Raw genomic sequence first — 23,252 nt, forward strand, 5'->3', positions numbered from 1 at the left:
GATTGCCACTGTGGCTGGTGACGCCTCACCAGTTTGTTAGTCTGGCTTATTTTCTGTTTTAAGTGACTGTCGAGTCTTCCATCTTTTAACAAATAGGTATGAAGCAAATACTGCGTTACAACAGTGAGCTAGACAGGTGAGGTCTAGCTGTTCTACCTGTTCTCCAGGTTCAGGAACCCTAAAGAATGGGTACCTGTGATGTCCTGCTGCAGCACATGGTATCTTCCTTGCTGCACAGGTGGGAGAGTAGAAGCCTTGAAGTGCATGCCTAACTGGGAAGTCTTTGCAATTAGCTTAAAAACACTCACATTTGCACCTGCTTCCTGCCTTTGTCTAAGGTGTATGCGCTCCCAACCTTGGTCAGGCTCAGCTCACTGAGCCCAGGGTATCTGTCTGTCCTGTGGCAAAGCTTGTGCAGCTGGAACAGCAGTGCAGGTGATCAATGACAGCCTCTGCGTCTTTGGGGCAGGAAGGCCTGAGTGTGGCACAGTGTGGTACGTTGCCAGATGACAAACTGAATCCACAGCGCATGGCAGGGCTAATTAGCTGCAGAGGGGGCTTTGTTGATGTTTATTCAGAATGTGGCCATGACAACCAGGTAGCAAATCCTTGGCCGGATTTGAGTTTGGAGGCTCTCTTGCCATCAGCCCTGGCTGCTTTTGGAACAGGGCCACTGCTGGGCACACACAGGCACACCCCAGATTACTTTCCATGTGGGGTGTAGTGAGACTCAGGAAGAGCAGCAGATTGGGAGGAAACCGGACCAGGGACAGAGCGCAGTAAGGCAGATGTGTGCACAGAAACACACCTGTTCTGGGGCAAGCATGGCCGTGAAGAGCTAATCAAGGTAACTAGGCTGAAACTGGAGGATGCCTCTCAGAGAGCTGTCCCAGAAGTCAGCGCTCTGTCCAAGACACAGGGCGGAGGGCCTGGGAAGCGCTTTCAAGAAGTCATCTGTGGTTGCTGGAGCCTCAAAGTAGAAAGCAGGGGCCCTAAACAGAGGGGACTTACACCCCCACCAGATGCATTGGGTGACATCTGGAGACATTGTGGCATGCAGCAGGTAGAGGCAAGGATGTCTCCACACCCTGCGATACTACCACAGCCCCTCCCCCAACAGAGGACTTGGCAGCTCCAAAGCGTCATTAGTGCTGAGAGTCTGAGCCTGAGGTACAGCTCCGGAACTGTATTTTATGTGATGAGGGACTTGGGAGAGCTGTGTGCCTCACCTGAGAAATGGCAATCACACCTCATGCGGCTCAACACACAACCCGACTAGGCTCATGCCCCAAATACACATGAAAATTATTTGACGACTTTGAAAAGGGCTCTTTCCTCAGCTGTTCTTAGTTTGAGACCTGTATGTTCCTAAATCACCTGGCACAGTGATCAGCAAATAGTAGGCATTTAATAAAAGAGAAAAGCAGCATGGTGGGGGCGACAGAGCCACTTCCCCTCTTGCCTCTTCCTCTGTGTCTAGGCTTCCCTTCTTGTTTAGACTTTCCATCAAGTTCTCTACAGGCGCAGGGTATTGATGTTAGCAGAGGCTGTCTTAGAAATACCCTTGATAGATCAGAGGTAGGACTAACCACACTCTGAGGACAGATACTACAGGTGACATAGGTCAAGCGACAGTCTACCAGCCCCCATACAGAAGTTGGGCTTCCTGCCCTTGTGGGGCAGAAGCCAGGGTGGCAGCAACACCAGGGGCTCTGCTCACCGGGAGGCAGGCCTTCTCCAGGGCTGCACGAGCTGCTAACCCTCAACCTGCAGTCTCTGCACTTGGCAGGCGAGACAGTGGCCTGGTGGGGTCGGGGCCACAAAGCCAGGGCCCCACACTGAGGGCCCTCCTAATCTGTCCTCCTCCAGCCCTTGCGGTGCTGCCAGCCTGCAGAAGCAGCTGGGCTGGGTCCAAGGGCACCATCCACCCCTGAACCTGCCCCCCAACTGGGAAGGCCAGATGTCCTCCTGAGATGTGGTGAGGGGGAGCATAGTTCACCAAGTGCATGCATGTGCCGGAACAGAGGGCAGACACACCCGAAACTGAGAAGCCAAGAGGCAGAACAGAGTGGGCGGAAGCTTAGGCCGACAAGCCAACAGTAAGAGCTACATTTTATGATGTCACGGTCCTTGGCCATCTCTGTAGTTTCCTGAGCATTTTCAGAGCTCGAGGGGGCCAGAGACCATCTGACTCAGCCCTCTGAAAGGATGAAGAAACAGGCTGGAGGGGGAGGGCCTGCAGGGGGAACCCCCCTTAAGGGTCGGCACTCTGCCCCACCTTCAGGCACTTCCTCTTTAACATATTGTTTCCCCTTAAGTCCTACAGAAAGTGAGAAAAGCCCCATCTTGGCACATGGAGAAACTGAGGCAGAAAGGAGGGCTGGCTCTAGGCTGCAGTGACTTGGAACTTCCACAGGGACCCTGCTAGGTGTCTCTCCTGGCCCTGCATGAAGGAGAGGGAAGAAGGGTAAAGCAGGCCAGCTTCCCACCTCCGGGCGGCACAAGGGCTGGCTGAGCTGCCTGCTTAGGCATCTTGTGTCCCTCACCTCTAAGGGACCACTTGGAGCTAAGGCTTGGCCCCCACTCTCCACATCTCCTCTGTTCTCTAGAAAGAGATGTGTCACATGGCCAGGCCTTGGTGCATAAGGAAGCACTTTCCAGAACTGTTTAAACCAGTCACCGGATGGGGAGGGGCATTGTGTACTGAGTGCCCTCGCCTAGCACTGTGGCAGAGGCCACCTGCCTTGGGGGGGACGAGGCCCCTGAGCAGAGCCCAGCACATCACAGGAGGCTAAGGCTAGTCTTTGGCTGAAATGTAACTGGAGAAGTTCTGTAGGTGGAGGGGACCCATGACCATCTTAGGGGGAAGGGGCAAATTCTCCTGTCTTTAGAGTCCAGTTCCCCATCACCTGGGACCCTCTCTTTCCCTTCATTGGGCTGTAAACCAAAGCAAACTGAAGGGAGGCCTGGAGTACCAACCCGGCCTGCTGGGTTGGGGAGGGAAGGGACTTTTGCATGGGCGGGGTCCAAACTTGCCACTGACTGTGGGAGGCTGATGTCTTCCCCTCTGTTCCCTCAGAGCCCAGTGTAGGTCTAGGCCAGGAAGGCCACAGCAGCCAGTGTCCCAGCTGTCCCAGATGCACCTTCTACTTGTAGTTCTAAGGCTGGAGCAAGACTGGAACTGGGGACCCCTACTCAGAACCCTGTCCTTCCTGGTAGGAGCAACCAAAAAGTACCAGGAAGCCCAGAAAAAGAGAAACCAGGTGGCTGGAGCTGACCCAGAGACTTCTCCTACTAGGGCACAAAGACATGGCCCTTTCCCTACCCAGGGACATGGTGGGCAGGGCTGACCCAGTGGAGGGAGGGGCAGGTATATAAAGGGGAGCAGACACTAGTCGAGCTTCCTCTTCATGTAAACAAAGCAGCAGTGACCCCTCCTGGCCTGGCCACCACAGTCTGGAAGCACACGATGGTCTTAGAAGTCTTGGGACCCTTCCATCTGGATTCAGGCGCTGAGGCCAGGATGGAGGCTGCAGGCGGAGGCCGGTGAGGTTGGAGGTACAAACTGGTACAGGGTGGGGCCTGTGCTGTCCAGGGCACAGGGCAGGACAGGTGGGCATCCACAGGTCCTGCAGCTCAGGAAATCACGCAATTGCCGGACTTGGAAGGACTGGGACTTGTTTTACCTGCAGAGACAGGGGACACAGGCAGGGGGAGATGCTCAGCAGATTTGCCTCCAGCCCCTACTCTGTGGGCTGTCTGCCCCTCAGATGTGGAGGCTAGGGTGACTGCCCCCCTTCCAACTGCCTGTCTGGAAACCAGGTCAACACCACCCTGGAAAAGCAACACAAAGAGTCTTCGTGCCCTGCCAGCCTCCACAGGGTTCCCCTGCGTTGGGGATGTCAAGAAGCCTTCTGTTTCCTGAATAAAGGGGGCGGGTGGGAGGGACTCCAGAGTCAACAACTACCACCAAAAGGCTTGCCCAGAGGTGGCTCACCAGGCTGACATGGGCAGTCCCGTGGGTGACCCTCTTCCAGGATCTGCTGCCGAGACAGTGGCCCCACTCCCAGAGCTGACCAGCAATGGGGCAGCGACTAGCCTTCTAAGCCAGTTTCAGCCTCATCTGTGGTCAGCCTGCTGGGCTGGATGAGGAAATGCTGCCCCTTGGGAGGGGCCCGCAGCACAGCCAGGGTGGCCAACGCGGAGGGCAATCCAAGGTGGAGGAAGGGGTATGCTGGTGCTAGCAGCTGCTCCTCCTCTCCCCCAGGCCTCAGTGCCCATTTCCATGAGGCTGGCAGTGTCTGTGGCCAATTCCTGCCCTACGCAGGGAAGGAGGGGCTCTGCGAAGCCCACCGACACCTCTGGCCCTGAGGAGCCAGGCTGCTGGAGACAGGCCTTGTCCTCAGAGCACTGGCTGCTCCTTCTGTCTCCTGCTGTCCCTCCTACACAGCCAGGGTGGCCTCCCTGGCGCTCACACCACCTTCCACATCACTTCAGCTGTGAATTTAATTCAGGTGGCATCTGTCTCCTCTTCTGGGCTGTTAGCAAGAGACACTCAACAGAGCTGGACTAGGAGCCCTGGCTCCACAGCCCCTTCCTCCTGCCCCTCATAAGCCCTGCAAGGCCACTGCTCATGCCCAAGGTCTGCACCCAGTAGCCACCACCTTGTCTGGGCCAGAATGAACAAGCTGAGCCCCTCCTTGGTGTTGCCCAGGCTTGGACAAGTGGTGGCCCAGCGGGAGGTGGGAGGGAAGTCAGGTCACCTTCTTTGGTGCTGCTGAGGGCTATGTCTGGTGTGGCTCTGCTAGTCATTCAATTCTGCCACCCTGTAGTTCCTCACTGCTATGAGGGACACAGGGCCTCCACTCCCTTTCCTCAGCGGCTTGTTTTATTTGCTTGGCCTACTAAGCAGACGCAGAGTTCCTCCCCAGAGGTGGCCGCATTTGGAGGCAGGTAAGCAAAATCAATCTCCAGACCCAGAAGCAGGGGGAAGACGCATCCTGGGGGTGGGGGTGGAGCCCTTGCTCACTCGTTCCTTCCTGGAGAAGGCTGTCTTCAGCAGGACCTGCTCCCCTGGGCTGGCAGGGCTGGATGCAAGCCTGGAGAGATCCCTTGTGCTGGGAATTCATTTCCATGCCTCTGACAGAGAGACTGGCTTGAGGGGAAATGCCTTGTGCTTGTCATTCCACCAGTGCTCATTTATCCGGAACCTGCCATGGGCAGGTGAATCAGATCCGCTGAGATCAATGGGGAAGAATGACATGAGGGAGCACCGTTTTTAACACAATATGTATGACATGGGTAAAGATGGCCCAAAGAAAGCTTATGAGAGAAAGTCAAGCTTCCAAGGGGAGGTAACACTGAAATGAGACTGAAAATAGGGGTATGGCATAGGAAGAGAGGGCCACCAAATGCAGAGGAGTGGCAGAAGGGAAGGGCTGGCAGGCAAGGTGGTGACGGGAGCAGGGACACTGCTGCGGAAGCTGCAGGAGCAATGGGCCTCGTTCTCCTGCAGCTCTCGGGGCTGTGCCTTCCCTTGATGGGGAAGATTCTTTCCCTGATGTCTGTGTGGTTCTTTCCTTCCACTCGAATTTCTGCTCAGATACTCCTTTGGTAAGAGGTCTTCCATGACCACTCTTTACAAAAGGGTCTTTCCCCAGATCCCCCAGCCTGACGTGCTCCATAAGGAGGGACTTTGTTCATTCTATTTCCTGCCACATAGGAACTTAGATAGAGCCTGGTGCAGAGCAGGCTCATAGATACATACCCAATAGAAGGCCCAGGGCAATGGCAGGCAGGAGGGGGTTACACCCATACTCTCAACCACAGGAACAAGGGCTGCCCTGGGTGAGGTTCACCGGCGCCTCATTCACCGGCGCCTCCCAAGATGGCACCCAAGAGAAACTGTAAAGGCAGAGGGTTTTGATGTCTGCCAGCGAGAATGAGCACCCCTGCCTCTTCTCTGGACCTGAGTGGGGTTTGTTGCTCTGAGAACACTCACTGTGTTGCCTTCACCCCTGCTGTGTGATCAGAACCCCTCCCCCCACACACATACTGGTAATGGTGCTCAGAATCATCAGATCAGAGCACAGATACCATGCACCAGCTGGGGCCTGACCCACGTTCCTCAAGGGAGACCCTAAATTTTGAAACCCCACCTTGACCTGCAGCACTTGAGAAGACATAGCCTGGAACAGGTCCCTATGAAATTCTGAGCCCAGGAAGCATCTCCCCAAGAGTCCATTCCTGACAGGGACCCAGATTTCCAGGAGAGATCTGAGATCTCCAGGGTCCTAAACCCTGTGAACATGAACTGGGGAGGGGGGAGCGGGTAGGAGAGTTCTGGAAAGGCATGGCCACTTCAAAGGACCCTGGGAGGAAAAGTGTTGAGAGCCACAGTTTAGTTGGAACGACGCCTGGCATTTTTCTAGAGGGAATGGTTGAAAGGTAACCCTGTTCGCGGAATAGGGCGGCTCCGGGATTAGGCGGATCCTGCTGCCTGGGCGCCCAATACTTTGGAGTTCCCGAGAATTGGCGCGCGGAGCCTGGTGGAGGGACTATATTCCTGGGAAGTGTGTGCAGAGTGCCGGTGAGAGTTCGGGAATAAAGATTGCTGTTTGAACCTACAAGGCTTTGTGGCGGCTCGGTTATTTGTGCCCAGCCAGACTGGGGCAGAAAAGTCCCTGCACTCACCTTCCTCTCAGCTGGTAGGACCCAGCAGAAAGGGTTCAGTCTACACTGAGGCCTGCGGCTCATCCAAACAGTCTAAAGATGTAGGGGAGGTGCCAGCCCTGGCCTCCGAGAGACAGCCACAGCTGCTTTGCAGAAGGCCCTGCGAGGTGCAGGCCGTGCTGCCCTTTCCTCACTGCCTGACCCTGGACACAAGGACTCCCTCCCTAAAGCTCAGGAGTCTTGATCACAAGATACCTTCAGCAGGTTGCTTGTAAGAGGTCTTCCATGACCACTCTTTACAAAAGGGTCTTTCCCCAGATCCCCCAGCCTGACGTGCTCCATAAGGAGGGACTCTGTTCTGTGTGGAAGCACCTCACACTGCGTTTCTCTTAACTTTCTTAAACAGGAGTGGCCAGTGGTCTTGTCCAGCTCTCCCCCTGGTGGAGCTAGTGGGGTTTCGGGTACAGCACCTGGAACCTCGTGCCCTAGCCTGGCGGCTCCCTGCAGGCACAGCCTCTGAATATCTGTCGCTGTGTCATCTGCTGGTCTGAGGACCCTCTTCATTGAAGAACTAAAGGGGAAAATTGGGATTCTTGTTTAAAATGTGGATTCCTGAGCCCACCCCAGATGCTACTAACACCCTGGATATTGTTCCCTGAGGCTGGGGATCTCTGCCCCAGACAGCCTGTCCTGAACTCCCGGGTGGCAGGCTGGAGGGAAGGGGTGAGCTCAGCCTGCACTGGGACAAGGTCCAATCAAGGGAAAAGGCAAAAGGAAAAGATGCCCAGCTTCCGCCACTAGAGGGCGCTGTGAGCCTTCGAATCACCAGGCTCTCTCCTGCCCCCGCCCCCCACCCCCAATCCCAGAGGAAGCGATTTCCCTGAGGTTCTCCCAAGGGCCACAACTGGGTTTGCAAAAATTTGCATGCTGTTTGACAACTATATACTTCTTATCAAGCAATTTTACAGGCTGTCAGCTCTTTGCTTTTTCTTTCTCTTTCACCCACCCTGTCATCAACCCACATTCTCCCTTGACAAAAGGGCACAGAGACAGGACAGAGTGAATCAGCTCAAAGGGACCTCGGAAAACCTCCCTGGATCACCCCCTCATCTTCTAGAAGAGGAGACAGCCCCAGGAAACAGAGGGACAAGTTCAGGGAATTAGGGGGGCGGGTCGGCAGAGAGCTCTACCATGGCTGTCCTGATGTCCCCAGTGTCCCTGTGGGAAGGGGATTCCTTCCCTGGATTGGGGCCCTAACAGAGAATCTGAAGTGATTTCCTCCTGACCACAGCTCTGGATATAGGAGGATTACTAGTTTCCACCTTAGGCCTGGGCTTTAGGGGCCCGTCCTTCTCATGTCCAGCTGTCCTGCAGCTGCCCCACCCCCCGAGGGTGGAGGGGAGGCACTGAGGACATTCTGACTACATCAGTGTCTGGGAGGCAGGGGCTGCTAAGTGGGACCTTCAGGAGGAGCCCCTGCTTCTCATCTCCGCCTTTGAGGAAGAAAGGGGCAGGAGGAGAGGGCTCACAAAGGAACTTGAATTTCAGGGCCTCAGGGATGGGATGTCCATCCAGGCGGGTGATGGTGAGCTGCATGCAGCCCCCTGTTTCTTCCTGAGGATGGAAGGGGGGGCAGCTCAAGCTCCCTCAGACCTTCCTGACTGTGTGTACCAGCCTCTCCCGCCCTCGCCCCTCTCTCTCTGCCTGGATGTCAGGCATCTGGAGAGGGCCTCCCGAGGGTGCAGGCCCGGTCTGCTTGGCTGACTCCAGGGCACTGTGTGCAAATGCTCAGAGACAGGCAGCAGTGGCAGCATCTGCCCAAGTCGTCCAAGCCGGGGAACCCCAGGCTGAGTGACACACAGGAGGCGGCAGGAAGGGACAAGACAATGGGCCTTGCGTTTCTATGGAAACAGCACCTCAGGGTGAGGGGCCAAGGGAAGAGAAAGCTTCCACCTCACTTCCAGTCAGGACTTGGGAAACAGCCCTTTGTGGTTGGGCTCGCCCCTCCCCTTCCCTGTCAGGTGTTCACCATGGCAACCCTCCTTCCAACCAGAGGGACAGAGCTGCAGCAGCATCTGGTGTTGGGGGAGCCAGAGAGCCCAGGGGAATGGGAATGGGGAATAGTTTCCCCACCCCTGAGAGGACAGGGCCTGGGCCCAGGCCTGGCTTTGACTCCCGGCCCACGACCACTTCCTATGCCCTGGGACCACTTATGCACCTCTCCCAACTTCCACCTGCCACCTCTGGCTCAAAGGGTTATCTGGAGGGAGAAGGGAGAGTGTATCCGCACAGAGCTTGGCCTACAACTGCTTAGGAAATGCTTCCAAGCCCAACAGGGCAGGGGAAGGTCCTCACGCTCCCGCTGTGCCCACATCAGAGATACCCAGGCCTGCTCAACTTCAAGAAGCAAAGGAAGCCAGGTGCGATGGCACAGGCCTGTGATCCCAGCAGCTCTGGAGGCTGAGGCAGGAGGATCGTGAGTTCAAAGCCAGCCTCAGCAACTTAGTGAGGCCCTAACAATTTAGAGAGCGCCTGTCTCTAAATAAATTGTAAAAATGGCCTGGGGATGTGGCTCAGTGGTGAAGTGCCCCTGTGTTCAATCCCCAGTACAAAAAAAAAAAAAAAAAAGCAGCAGCAAACATATCCCACAAGCACAGCCTGGGTGTGTCAGACTTGGCAGCAGGACAGGACCTCAGGCCTGCCTTGCCATACCCGGCCTGTGAAGGGGCCTAGTTCTCATCACCGTAACCCCCCACCGCCCCAGTCACCGAGGGAGGAATCACAACACAGGAGTTCTTCTGCCCAGGCATGCTCAGGTGACTAAGGCACCACAGCAGCCCGGCTGTCATACTCTCCTAAGAGGCCACATGGGAGACTGCTCCACATGTTTTTTGTAAAATGGGGCTCACAGGACCTTCCCTGCCCTGTTGGGCCTGGAAACACTTCAAACATTTCCTAAGCAGCTGCAGACCAGGTTATGAGGGTATCCTAGAGAGGCGGCCAGAAAGAAGCCACCAGCGCCACCGTCAATCCCTCACAGAGGACAAACCCACTCATCAAATAGACACAGAGAAAACCAAGGCAAACTGTTTACAGCAGAAACAGGAAGCCAGGCCAGGAGCCGGGAGGGCACAGGTGAGGGTCGGGTATTTGGCCAGGTTGGATCCCGATGACAGGGGTCCAGCAAGGACAAGGTTAGCCAGAAAGAGCCCTGGAGTCAGCTCCTTCGCCTGCCCCTGCTGGGCTGCAGCTCCCCCTTCTCTGAGGAGAGCCTGGCCGCACGTCTCTCATTCGATTGACTTACTCTGAGGAAGTAATGCCACCTAGCTGGGCGACTCCATGCCCACCACCCTAGTGAGCACTGGGAAGGACCCGTCCTACTCCCCCCTCTCAAAGAAGAGGAACCTGAACTCAGAACAGCAACACTGTGCCCAGGGACACCCCGTGGGTAAAGGCCAGAGGAGAATGGAAACCGAGGCACCTCGGAGCCCAGACCTCCCGCTGGCCCGTGCCTGGGAGCAGCCCCTCTGCAGACAGGAGGCCGTGCTCCTCGGGAGGGCCATGCCAGGCCCCAGAAGAGGGCTCACCTGAGATGTTGGTGCTGGAGTCCTCAGTGGGCCTCTTCCCCTTCAGAAACTCCACGTCAGGGCAGGCCTCGGGGGAGAGCGAGCCGGCCCTGCTGCTGGGTGCTGCAGGCCTCTTTGCCCGGCGGCTGAACAACCTGCTGCCCATGAAACGCTTGCCCTCCGTGGCCAGTATGGGGCCCCCGTTGGCAGCATCTCCCTTGCCATTTTGGGTGACTGCCTCTCGGGATTTTAGCCTCGGGTGGCTCAGATCTGTCAAGGGGATGGGATCCATGGGGGGCCACACCTGCTCTATAGTAACCAGGTCATTCAGGAAGCTCTCCAGGCGCCGGGCTGCCATCAGCCTCCCGCTGTTGCCGGGCAGCCCAGCGCATCATCTCCCCCGGTGGGTGGCGGCTGCCTGCCACCAAGGCATACTTGGGGTTGATAAGCTTGCGAGCCACAGTGGAGGAGCGGTCGAGGCCAAGTCTACCAGCGCCTCCTGCCAGGCCCAGCTGCTGGAACAAGTTCACTTCCTCCGAGATGGCGTATAGCTCCCGGAACTCCACGTCGAAGGGCTCTGTGTACTGCCCTGTCAGGAGGAGGAGATGGTTTCTGTCCACGTAGGAGGAACTCCAGGTGAATCTGGGAAGATGGAGACAAAAAAGCAGACACATGTGCCCAGGTCTCTCCCTTGCCCTCCCTCCCTGCGGCCTCCTCCACCCCTCACTGCCGTGCCGTGTGTTCTGCACCCTGCAGGACAGGGCACAAGCCAGCCTTCCTGCTGGACTTCTCTCTCCACCAGCCCAGATCCTCCCTCTCCCCAGGTCTAGGTCTCAGATGCAGAGAGCAGGCAGCAGATGCAGGGAACGGTGAGAAGTCAGGCCTGAATCCAAACCTAGTTTCCAGTCTTGTGTGACTTGTAAAATGGGACTCACAGGACCCAACGTACCAAATGTCACAGCACAATCACATAACTCAGAGTGGTTGTGAGACTCAAAGGAAATACCTTCTTTAAAACATTTAGCTCAGCACAAACACACGCTTAATAAATGATAACTGAGACGCCACTGTTGTTGAAATTGTCCCATTCCTTATGGGTTCTCTTCTGAAATTATACAGCACTCAATGTCTGCAAAGCCCCATCCTTTAACCTCAAAAGAGGACTGAGACCATTTATTAATTGTTTCATGTGCCCAGGTCTCTTCTCACTTAGGTTTTAATTTACTTGGAGGACAGAGACACACACAGAGACTCTCATGTTCCTGGCAATTTACTCTTAAATTAAAATCCTGGGAGCACCTGTCCGTGCCGTGCCCTCACACACCCCCTCCAGAGCTGGTCCCATTCTACTTCTTGCTTGTCCCACTTGTCAACTAGCAACAGGTCACCGAGGACCACGAAAAATAGCCAGTGCTTAATGTCCAGCAAGAGTCGACCCTCTTTTTTGGAATAATCCATCAGCCAGAAAGTTTGAGGGAAGGACTGGGCAGGAGGCGGTTTGCCATTGGGGCAGATGACACCTCCTGAAACTCAGGACTGTGGAGGCTCCGGCCGAGCACCTTTCTAACAGTCCCCATGGCCTCCTGGGCCCTCTCTGACCAGGCCCAACTCACTTGTAGGATCCAGTGGCTACTTTGTCACCATCTACCATCAGGAACCTTGATGACAGGGTTCCTTTAATCTTCCCCATGGGCATGTAGAAGCCAACGCCTGTCACAGAGCGGACGCGGATGTTCTGTTGGGAAGAGGAGAAAGGCACCATCACCCTCTGGGGGAGACTGGGAGGCTCTGGGCCAGGGCTTTGCCTGGGCAGAGGAAGCCTTGCATCCACAGCCCCTCCAGCTTCACCAGGTCAGGTCCTGTTTCCTGATGTGTAGGACTCCATTTGAACAGCAAGAGGAGGTCACCGGATGCTGTTGCAGGCATGGGCAAGTTGCTGTCTGCTCCCAAAGTTCCCCAGAAGAGAATCGCAGCCCTAATTTTGACCTTGACAGTAAAGTCAGTGGTTCTGCCAGCAAAGCACCCCAGGAACGGGCCAGAACTGCCTTCTTCAATCTTGGCAGCCATGGGATAAAACTTGAGCTGGCTCATGACTTAGCAGTTCATGAGCCAAGGCTCTTGACAGGAGAAGGGTCGAGATCCTGAGCTTCATCTGAGGGCCTGGGCTGTGGCGGTGGAAGCGGAGGCAGGGAGGGGAGTCTCTGTCTCACCTCCTGCCGCTGCCCTCCATCCCCCAGTGGTTCCACTCACCCGAATACGGAAGTCAGCCAGCTCCAGGCTCCTGCACATCTCCAGGAAATACTTCACTCCCGCCTCGTCCAGGATGATATACACTGGGACCCGGCGCTTGGAGGCAGCATCCACAATGTCTTGGAAAATATCCCCATCGGTGAAGAGGTCCATGACCACAGCAATGACCTGTACGGGGAAGGGCCCTGCTGAGGCATGTTGTGACCACATATCTTTGGAGACACACCTGCCCAGAGAGGACCCGCTTCCCCGTGGCAACTGGTGGCTAAGAGTAAACACCCCTCCTGTACCACTCTGGATTCTTCAGGTCCTTGTCCATCTCTGACCATATCTGAGCCCAGGAGAGGGGCCCCAGGGTACAGGCCCTGATGCACAGATTTCATCCTGGACAAAAATCCCACCTCCCCCTAATCTTGGGAACTTCTAGCCCATCCTCAGAGGCCTTGTCAGGGTAGAGCCAGGATGCTGAGAGAAGTTGCTCCTTCTGCCCCAAGGAAATAAGCAGGGGTAGGGAGCTGCCATCATCAAGGTGAGGTGGGAGGGATGGGCTGGTCTCCGTCAGCCACAGATCTGCTTGAACATTGCCTTCTCCGTAGGTCTGGGCATCCGACCTCTCTGCAGCTGTGCAGAGCCACGTGCGCTCTCAAGCACCAATGGGGCAATGCACCAGTTGCTTTGGATGCCCAGGCATCTGGTGCCCAGCCCTTCCCACCCCATCCTCAGATGGGGGTCACCACTCAGAGCCCTTCACCTGCAAGAGCCAGTCCTGAGAGACCTCATGCAGCCTGGAGCAGACCCAGCCTCCTGACCCCAGCTGCCATCTCCCTGCACAAACCTCTCTCGGGTCCACCTGAAAGTGTTTCTAGTTGGCCTCAAACACTGTGCATGTGACACAAGAAAGGGCCAGCTTTGGGTCAGATCTGACTTTAAACACGGACCTGCCACCATCTTTACACTCGTGCCTTCTGACATCTCCCTGCCTCCCACCTTCAAAACGGTGTTGCCCAGGGCTCTCCACAGCACTTGCACTAGCCAGTCAATCATTAACACGGGTATCAGTGGTTCTGGGCTCCAAAGGCAGAGTGAGGGTTTGAGACAGATAAGGTACAATCACTGTGGGGTAATCCAGGGGGAGGGTCAGCAGCTGCACGAACTAATGAAGGCATGAGGTAAAGCGGAGAAGTGTCTGAAAGGCTGTAGATGGGACACCATGAGGAGGCAGAACGAGACTGTGTCTAGCCAGGGGAGAACAAGAAAAACTCCACGACGAAAAACGGGGTGCCTCCAGGTGCCCTGAGAACGAGCAAGGAAGAAAATAGTAGAGGAGGTGGCTGGGTCACCGTGCCCAAGTTCACCCTGCACACCGGCCCCGGGTGTTAATGATTGACTGGCTAGTGCAAGTGCTACAGAGAGCCCATGCGACACTGGGCTGAAGTGGAGGGCGGGGAGATGTCAGAGGCAGAGGTTATTGAGAGCACGTGCGTGAAGATGGTGGCAGGTCTGTGTTTAAAGCCAGAGCACTCTGTTTGAGGAAGGGACAACGGTGCTGCTGTCCCCATCTACAGCCAGTCGGCACATGGCCTTGCTGGGGTCTAGGAGGTTTGGTAGTCAATCTTATGTGTTTACTTGACTGAGCCACAGGATCCACACAGTTGGTCAAAGGGTCTTCTGAACATTTCTATGAATATATGATTTGGATGAGAATAGCACTAAAACTTCAGGCTTCCAGTAAAGCAGATTCCCCTCTATAATGTGGGTGGGCCTCTTCTAATCGGTTGAAGGACTTCATAAAACAGACTGACCTCCCCTGGGCAAGGAGGAATTCCACCAGCAGATGGCCTTTGAACCAGGACGGCGACTCTTCCCTGGGTCTCTGGCTGCCCCCTGAGATTCTGGACTTGCATCTTCCCAATCCCAAAAGCCAATTCTTTAACAAGCAATCCCCCACCCCCATTCTCTCTCATGCATGCACACACACACACCTGGTTCTATTCCTCTGGAGAACCCTGCCTATTACAGTCACCGAGGACAGGAATCAGCATGTGCTAAATACTTTCCAGTGCACATTGTGCTAAAGTACTCAGGAATACCTAAGTATTTCAAGTAATTTGAGTCTCACCATTGCAAGGAAGTGTCGTTATTCCCATTTCACAGTGAGGAAGTAAACTGGGGGCGGGGGGAGCAAATAATGTGCCCAAGGTCCTAGAGCTCACATGTGACAGAGCAAGACTCTAGGTCCACTTCACTCCAGAGTCTTCATCTCATGGCTCTGGGGGGTGAGGACTGAGGGAGGTGCTAGACAATCAAATCAAAGACTCCTCTTGGAAAAGACTAAGTAAGGGAGATAAGAAACATCTACCAAGACCGGCAAAAAGACAGCAGATGCAAATGAAAGACTGAATGAAGAAAGACAGAATTCCAGACACAATCATTCAGAAACAGTAAGAGCATTAAAAGGAATATTAAGACCAATTATAATGATTTCAAAACACAAATGACATGGATAATGCACTAAAGAAAGAACTAAGCAAATAAATCACAATCAATAAAGGTTTATCCTAGGAACGTAAGGATGATTCAACTTTGGAAAATATATCACTTTAGTTTATAACCTGGAATCAAAAGGAGGAAACTATATACACTTTTTTTTTAAAGAATTAGTTTTTTTTTTTTAAATACTCTTTTAGTTGTCATTTTATTTATTAATATGCAGTGCTGAGAATCAAACCCAGTGCCTCACACATGTGTGGCAAGTGCTCTGCCACTGAGCCATGACCCCAGCCCTCACTTTTTATTTTGAGACAGGGTCTTGCTAAGTTGCTGAGAGTCTCACTAAATTGCTGAGTTTCGCCTTGAACTTGTGATCCTCCGGCCTCCTGAGTCACTGGGATTAAAGACATGCACCACCCCGCCCAGCTTTTGATAATTTTTAAAAAGTACCTGAGATAAAGCTAGATCCCCAGTTGAGATTTAATTTCTCAGAAAGGGGTGGGGATATAGCTCTGAGGTGCAGTACTTGCTCTGCATGTGTAAGCCTCTGGGTTTGAACCCCGTTACTACAAATAGATTAGATTAGATTCTCAGAAAGCTTAGAAGGACCCTTCCTTTACCCAAAATCCTCATGAAACATTTTACTTAACAGAGAAACGGAAGATGTATTCCCTTTAAGTTTTAGGCAAGCCAAGGATATTTACTGTATTAAATACCATGTCTCAAAAATAAAAATAAAATATTTTTTTTAATATTTACAACACTTTTACTGTATTGTTCAACTTAGTATTAGAAGGCCTAACTAATGCAATAAAACAAGAAAAAGAAATAAGAGGTGAAGATTAAAGAAGACAAAATTACCAGTATTTAGAAATTAAACCATTTTTATAGAAAACCCAATAGAGTCAAGAGAAAACTATTAGGATTAATAAGAAAACTAAGTAAGATTGTCAGATACAGGAAAAACTTTCAAAATCCAGTAGCCTTCTTCTACTCCAACACTAATTAACTAAGATAAGATCCACTCACAGCTACTATTTAAGCACGGGGTGTCTAGGAATCGTTACTTTCATGGAGAAATTTTGAAAATCCTATTAAAAGACTCTTAAAAATATGTGACTAAATGAAGAGAAAAATCATGAATGGATAATACAATTTAAAATCTTTTTTTATTATATATTTTTAGTTGTCAATGGACCTTTTTTTTAAATTTATTTATATACAGTGCTGAGAATCGAACTCAGGGCCTCACATATACTTGGCAAGTGCTCAACCACTGAGCCACATCTCCAGCCCCATGATTTAACATCTTAAAAAACAAATTCTCTCCATATTAATAAAATTCAATCCAGCCAGGTGTGGTGGTGCATTCAATCCTAGTGACTCAGAGGCTGAGGCCAGCCTGAGCAACATAGCCAGGCCCTTAGCAACTGGGAGAAACCATGTCTCAAAAATAAAAATAAAAATAAAAAGGGCTAATGCACCAATTAAAAAAATGTGGAGAAAAACTAAAAATAAAAAGGGCTGGGAATGGGGCTCAGTGGTTAAGCACCCCTGGGTTCAATCCCTATATCAAAATAATAGTAAGTATCATTATTATTATAATCTAATCCAATTCCAATAAAAGTTCAATAAGTGTTTTTGAGGAATACAAATACTTTTAAGAAATAACAATAATATTTGTAAATAGGTATATCAATTTTGAAAAAGAAAAGCTAAAAGGAGACACTTGTCTACCAGAAAGTAAGAAATTCTATAGAGCCATAAGAATGAGGATTGGGGTGCTGAAGTTGGAAGGCACTGACAGTCGGCCAGAGGGAAGAAACTGCGAAACCAGAAATAAACACACACGTGCATGTGGACATGCACATCAAAGTCACCTGTACACGTGCATAAAGTTTCATGTAGGACGGGGTAGAATCACAACTCAGTGGTGACAACATGCTGTTTAGTGGGTGCTATTGAGAGAATTGTCTTAAATAAAGGTGAATCTGGTCTTCACACCATAGACAAAGTTCAATTCAATTAGGCTAAATACCTATAGAACTATTAAGAGAATTGATGAAATGTAGAAAAATATCATCATGACACAGCATGAGAATTTCTGATGGTCCTCAGAGCACAAACCATAAGGCAAGTAAAATGAAATGCATGCATTTGAAAAATTCAGGATTTTTCTCTTCAAATAAAGATGCCATAGACAAAGGTCACTGATGAACAATGGGGTACGATGTATACCACCAACAGGAATCTGTGATGCACAGGGGATCCCCATAAACCAGCAAAAAAAAAAAGGAAACTAATCAGAAAAGTGGCAAAGGCTATGAACAGGTGACTTCTCAGGAGGAGACACCTGAGGGGCGGAAAGGTGTATAAAGAGCAGATCTTGCTCTTCATCAGAAAAACTCCAAACACTCTGACGAGAGAGAGGGCGCTTCACAATGGTGAGACTAACTAAAAATTAGAAAGTTGGGTATTCCTACCTATGGGTATGTGGGGAAAGAGGAACCCCCACTCACTGATGGGGACATGGTTGTCTGGGGATCAGGCAGAACTTACTGGATTTAAGTAAGTACACAGCCACAAGCCAGGAAACCACTCTGGCCCACGTACCCGGAGGAATCTCTTGGAGCTTGGCACAGGTCTACAAGGCAGCAGGAACCGCAGGTTTCTTTAGGACAGCAAGGAGCTCGCAACACTTTAGATGTCCTTCTCTAGAAGACTGGAAAATGTGAGGCATGTGACAGGATGTTCTACCACAGACTGAAGCCATGAGCTAGTTCCACGTGCAATAACCTGGATGGTTCTTTTTCAAAATAGGCTGTTCAACTGGAATGATTAAAGAATGAGATCTATAGCCCAAGACTGTATAAATTAGTTCTTCACTACTAAAATAAAACTGCAGCCTTTTCAAGGATACAGAAGTGCCCAAGGACATACACTGAACACGCAAGGGTAGCTGCTCACAGGAGAAAGGAATGGAGGGAAGGAGAGGGGCCTTCCACCGGTCGGTGACAGCAGAGTACCCTGAACTTGAGCTACACAATCATCTCTTTGTATTTGAGGTCCCCAAAAGCCAACCCATCAAAAAAAAAAAAAAAACAAACACACAATTAAGACCTGCAGTTGGTCTGGCCCAGTTTGGGCTGGCCTGGGGTGGGTTCCAGGGTTGGGTTGGATGGTGGAGGGTTCAGCATGGTGCTGAGAGTTCCTCTTCTCCCATTAGTTCCTCTTCTCCCAGGGCACTGACACTGACCGCATCTCATCTCATCCCCAGTGCTGTCTGGGGCCAGAGTCCACTGTCCTTTCATTTCCAAACTCTTACAACATCCAGCTTAGTGGACTCATGTCACCAAGAACCCCCTGACTGGATACACAGATGAGCTTCTTGGGTTTCTACTCTTAGTTTGTTTTGTTATTGGAAAAGTAAGTAGGGAAGTCAGCCTAGGGATGTGAGAGATGACAGTTCCCAGGACTGGCTTAGAGGAGGCTCAGTCTGTGACACCCCGACAGAGAATCAGCCATCTGTGTCACTGCTAATTAAACAATGAAATATCTGTAGTAGAAAAAAAAAAAATCAATTGTTTGCTGACCCCTGCACCTAATTGTGGAGGAGTGATAATTACCCTGGACTCTAATCTCTGAGGGTCCGTCTGACATTTAGCTACTCAGTACCAGGCCCAGAAAAATCAGCTCCCTGCTCCTCTGCTCCTCTGCATTGAATGTGCCCACGTGATTCTCCACACCAAGACTCACTTCAAGGCTCCCGTTGTAGATGGAAAATCAGGTTTTTAAAAACAGGATATCGCAGGTTCAGAAGTAGATGGAGCAGGTTTTGTCAGAGAAAATCATCCCCCCTCCCCCGGGCTCCTCACTCTTCACCAGTTACCTACTAAAGTGCAGCTCTGGGAGAGGGGTTACTTCAAGCTGGAAGTCGTTTTCTTAGAAGCTGTCGGGGGCAGGCCGGCAGAGGCTCTGATGCTGTAGGGCTTCTGCTGGGCACTACGTTAGCTCACCACCTTGTTTGATATCCTGCCTGGGTGGCTGAGGTTGGGAGGGAGTGCCCCCTGTCTGCCATTCAGCTTTAATTACCCTCCCCCTCCGCAGCTCCTCCTTCTGAACTCCTTAATTGCCATTAGAAAGCAAAGCCGACTCCACTTTGCCTTGCAGCCCTGCTGTGTTTGGGTGACCCACACTGTAGAAGGCACTGCCAGATGTCCACACCCACAGAGCTGACAGCTGTTGGGACATGGCCCCCAACCTGCCCTTCGGGCACTTCCAAAATCTGTCAGAGCCAGAAGCCTGAGTCCAGTAGCTTCCTCCTCCCTACTGACCAAATCCCACCTGCCACCAAGTCTAGCAGGTCCTGCTCCCTCCCTGTACCTCCTCTGCATCAACTCCTGGCTGTTCCCAGGGTACTGCTCCTTGTTTCTGACTGAACTTCTGGTCTCCCCTACTCCACCTCTGCCCTCTGAATCCTTCTCTCCCCAGAAATTCCCCCAAGACAAGCGGATGAACCAGTAGGTCCTACAGCCCTCAAGGGGGTCCAACTCTAGGACTCAGCACATTAGGTGCCTGCGGGATAGGCCCCCTCCTCCCCCCTCCTCCCCCGCCTCGCCTTGGACCGTAGGTCCCCTTCACCTGTGTTTCTAGTCTCTCTGAAAGACCCACAGGTATCTGGCCACAGGCCTTCCCTGTTGCAGCTGGCTCACTCTGCGTTGTGAGAGGCTGTCTGCGGATACCTGGCCTCTCCCACTAGACACCAGCAGATTCATTCTCAGGCAAGACCCCCAAAAATGTCTCCTGGGGGAGATTTGTGCCCCTGCCCCAACCGTGTGTATGGGGCCACTTCAAGTCCTTTGTTCCTGTGCCTTCCATACCCACGAAACGTCCATGCAGCTTTCAAGACTTAGCCTAGAATTTCCTAAATTTCTTTCCCCAATAATATTAACCAGCAAGTACCAGAGCCCCTGGACACTCTAATGTCTGCTCAGCATTTCTGTCCTTTACCAGGACCGGGGCCCCTAGGTGGCAGACACCAATTCCTTTCAAACTCTTCACCCTCAGCACAGGGCTGGACATGGTCAGTTCTCCACCGTGGAATGGGGTGCTGTTTCACGTGCTGGGGTGGGGATAGTGGGTGGTCTTCCCTCTCTCACTGATGACGGGTGTTGGCCTGAAGGGGAGAAAAGGATGCCGAGCAAGAGCAAGGCTACTGGTTGGAGCGCTTTGCCAGAAGGCAGAGTGGAAGATCTTCCCCAAGGGCACAGAGAATGGGAATCAGCACAGCTCAAAGGGCTGGTGGCTCGGCCTTTGCCCTGCCCACTGAAGATCCTGAAGGAGCAGCCATCCCTGCCTGAGGACAAAACATGGGAGAAGTTCCCTACCAAGGAAACCAGGCCCGGAGGCAGGCCCCACAGGCCCACACAGCAAGTGCCTTTGTGCAAACTACAAAAAGGTGCCCTCCTCCCAGTGACAAAGAACAAGGCCAGGAAGCGGAGCTACTTGGCCATGCCCACATGCAGGGCGCCATTGTACTTGGCCCTACACTCAAAGACATTCCAGAGCTGGAGAATCTCAGAGCCAGAAAGAAACTCAGACAGCAATTAGCTCAGTCCCAAGGTTAAAGTCGCCCAGCTGGGTCCTGGAGATCTGGAAATGAAGCCTGGGCTTATGACCTGTCTGGGCTTTTCTGTACTACCAAGCTGTCATCCCCAGACCATGGGGACATTAGAAGCTCTAGGGACAGATTGACTGTGGCTAGGACCAGAGGCCACCGCTGGGCACAGAAAACCAGGATGCAAACTGAGACACATGGCCTCTGGAGAGTCCCAGCCCCCACCTCTGCTGAAGTGGGGCGGGAGTGGCTGCAGGTGTCTGCAGGATCCCAAACCCACTCCTTCTTCATCCAGCTCCATGGGGTGAAAAAGTAAGGGGCCACAGGCATGCTGACCTCAGCAGCATGCTGGTGATGGTCATTTCTGAGGCAGAAGGGAAAGGAGCTTGGGAGGCTTTCCCATGGATCACCATGTGAGCCTGGACTGACCTCTGCCTTCCAGGACTGACCTGCTTACCTATATCCCAAGGCTGTCAGGAGTTTCAGATAAGATCATGAAATCCCAGGAAAAGGTAGTAAAACTATGAAGGATCACTAAGCTCACTCGAAACCTGTCTAACTCTCCACACCTTAAGACTGAAGGTCCCTCAAGGGAAAGACAGCAGCTATGTAAACAAGTCAAGCTGCAGCCACCCAAAATGGCCACTGGTCCAGCACGGGGGTGGGGGTAGGATAGTTAATTTGCCTGGGACCAATGGACAGCCCTTTCCTTCCCACTGTGGAGCATCATGCCTCCACTGAGACATCTCTGTGGAATCTCCTCTGACAACCCCCAAGAGAGGGGGTCAAGGGGTACAGGGCTGCAGTTGGGGTTGTCAGACCAGCCTGTGCAGAATCACCTGAAAGCTGGGAGTGGGTGTGGGGGTGGCCTTGTTCAAAATGCAGTCTCCAGAGCCCCATCCTCAAAGATTCTGATTCATCAGGCCCAACAAAGTGCATTTTAACTAACCCATCCTCCAGCCCTGCCAGGGGATTGAATTCAGGTAGTGGATCACCCTTGAGTAAAGAACAGTGTTTATTTGGAAATGAACACAGAGTTCTGGAAGCAGAGAAGCATATTGGCCATGTGGCTTTGGAAGAGCCTAAGCCCTGGTCTCCTCATTTTAAAACCAGGAGGGCTTCCCAGGGCTGTTCTGAGTTCAGTTAAATCTGTTTATTTATTTTGCTTGTTCATTTATTCTGCAGTACAGGGATAGAACTGAAGGGTGCTTTACCGTGGAGTACACCCCTAGCCCTTATTTATTTTTAAGACAAGGTCTCACTCAGTTGCCCAGGCTGGCCTGGAACCTGTCATCCTCCTGGCTCAGCCTCCAGAGTTGGTGAGATTGCAGGCCACAAGCCCACCTGTTCTGAGTTTTAAATGAAACCCTGCAGGCAGGGTGCACCATGCTAGCCTGTTGAGAGTGATGGCAGACACCTTTCTCTTAGAGGCAGAATCCAGAGCAAGAGGGCCCTGGCTTCCAAGGAGGGATGGAGAACCGGCAGCGTGGGGCTGGGAGCTCGCCTAGCCGACATCCAGGTGGAGATGTTTCTTGCCCAATACTTGCTTGGCAGACCCAGCCCGGAGTCGTGATTAAAGCCAGGCAGTGCTGCACTGCCAGAAGGGTCAAAATGTGAACCAATAGAGGGGAGGGAAGCCCAGTCACGGCAGAGTCTCACCAGGTGCCACTGTGCGCTGAGCGCGGCTGGGCATCTACACGGCACTGTGCAAAAACAAGAGCTGCTAGAGGTGGACCCAGTTCACCTGGGAGGGGATAGAACACCTGTCATGAGGGCCTCCTACGGGCGCCAACTGAATCATTGCCCATGCTTAACCACCAGGTGTGAATAACAAAACTTCAACTTTCCCACTGGATACCCTGGGGTAAAAGAGGAGGGGAGAGCCCAAGAGATGGGGTCTGCACACCTGACCCAAGAAGGGGCTCTGCTGCGGGATCTCCTCAGAACGCTGTCTGCCCGACACCAACCATAGCCTCCTTCCACCCCTGGACTCTAGGTTCACTAAATCCACACAGTGCCAAAGCATCTTTCAGTCAGGACAGAACAGACTGTAGTATCAGAAGGTCCATACTGGCTGTGAGGCCTTGGGCAAGTCACATAACTTCTCTGAATTCCATCTATAAAATGAGGCTACCTCCTGGTTCCTGTCAGGATGAAAAATTCAATTATTCCTAGAGAGAATGCTGTGTCGTCCCTGCCCAGGTGGCCGAGCCCTGCCCTCTTCTTCCTCCCTTGGGGTGCCTGGACACAGTATGTCTCGGTGTGGATTGGATGGGATACCACCTTACACCTCCTGACCCTTCTCCCGCCTCGTAGATGGATTCCATAACACAACCTTCAATGTGTCATTCTTTGTCCGAATGCTCTGTGTCCCCAGACTGCCTACAGAAGCATTTCCTAGGCTCTCATTCTGGCTAAAGACCTTCTGGTCACTTCCACCCCCTTCCCTGACCACAAGCTTACACCACAGAGATTATGCTACCCTCCAAACATACCCCAGCCCATGCTGTCACCACCTTGTCCCTGTGGGGATCAGAATGCTCTATTTCCTCTGGGGTCCTGAGGTTGTCCCAGGACCACTCTGTCCCCAGTTCGTAGTGCAGTGTGCACCCTCCCTTGGGTGCATCCTCCCTTGGGTGCATGTCTGTCGAGCACGT

The 23,252-nt window shown here is 52.5% G+C and overlaps 1 protein-coding gene across 1 annotated transcript in view; it reads right to left on the reverse strand.

The window, feature by feature from the left end:
* Nucleotides 1-539: 539 nt before the first annotated feature.
* Fam83f (family with sequence similarity 83 member F) overlaps nucleotides 540-23,252 on the reverse strand; it is a 35,753-nt gene continuing 13,040 nt past the window's right edge. Inside the window, 5 exon segments of the mRNA XM_015501764.2 lie at nucleotides 540-3,686; nucleotides 10,260-10,585; nucleotides 10,587-10,880; nucleotides 11,852-11,973; nucleotides 12,489-12,656. Coding sequence (XP_015357250.1) covers nucleotides 3,637-3,686; nucleotides 10,260-10,585; nucleotides 10,587-10,880; nucleotides 11,852-11,973; nucleotides 12,489-12,656 — 960 coding nt within the window. The 3' untranslated portion in view covers nucleotides 540-3,636.

Source organism: Marmota marmota, unplaced genomic scaffold (genome assembly GCF_001458135.2).
Source record: "Marmota marmota marmota unplaced genomic scaffold, marMar, whole genome shotgun sequence".
Lineage (NCBI taxonomy): Eukaryota > Metazoa > Chordata > Mammalia > Rodentia > Sciuridae > Marmota > Marmota marmota.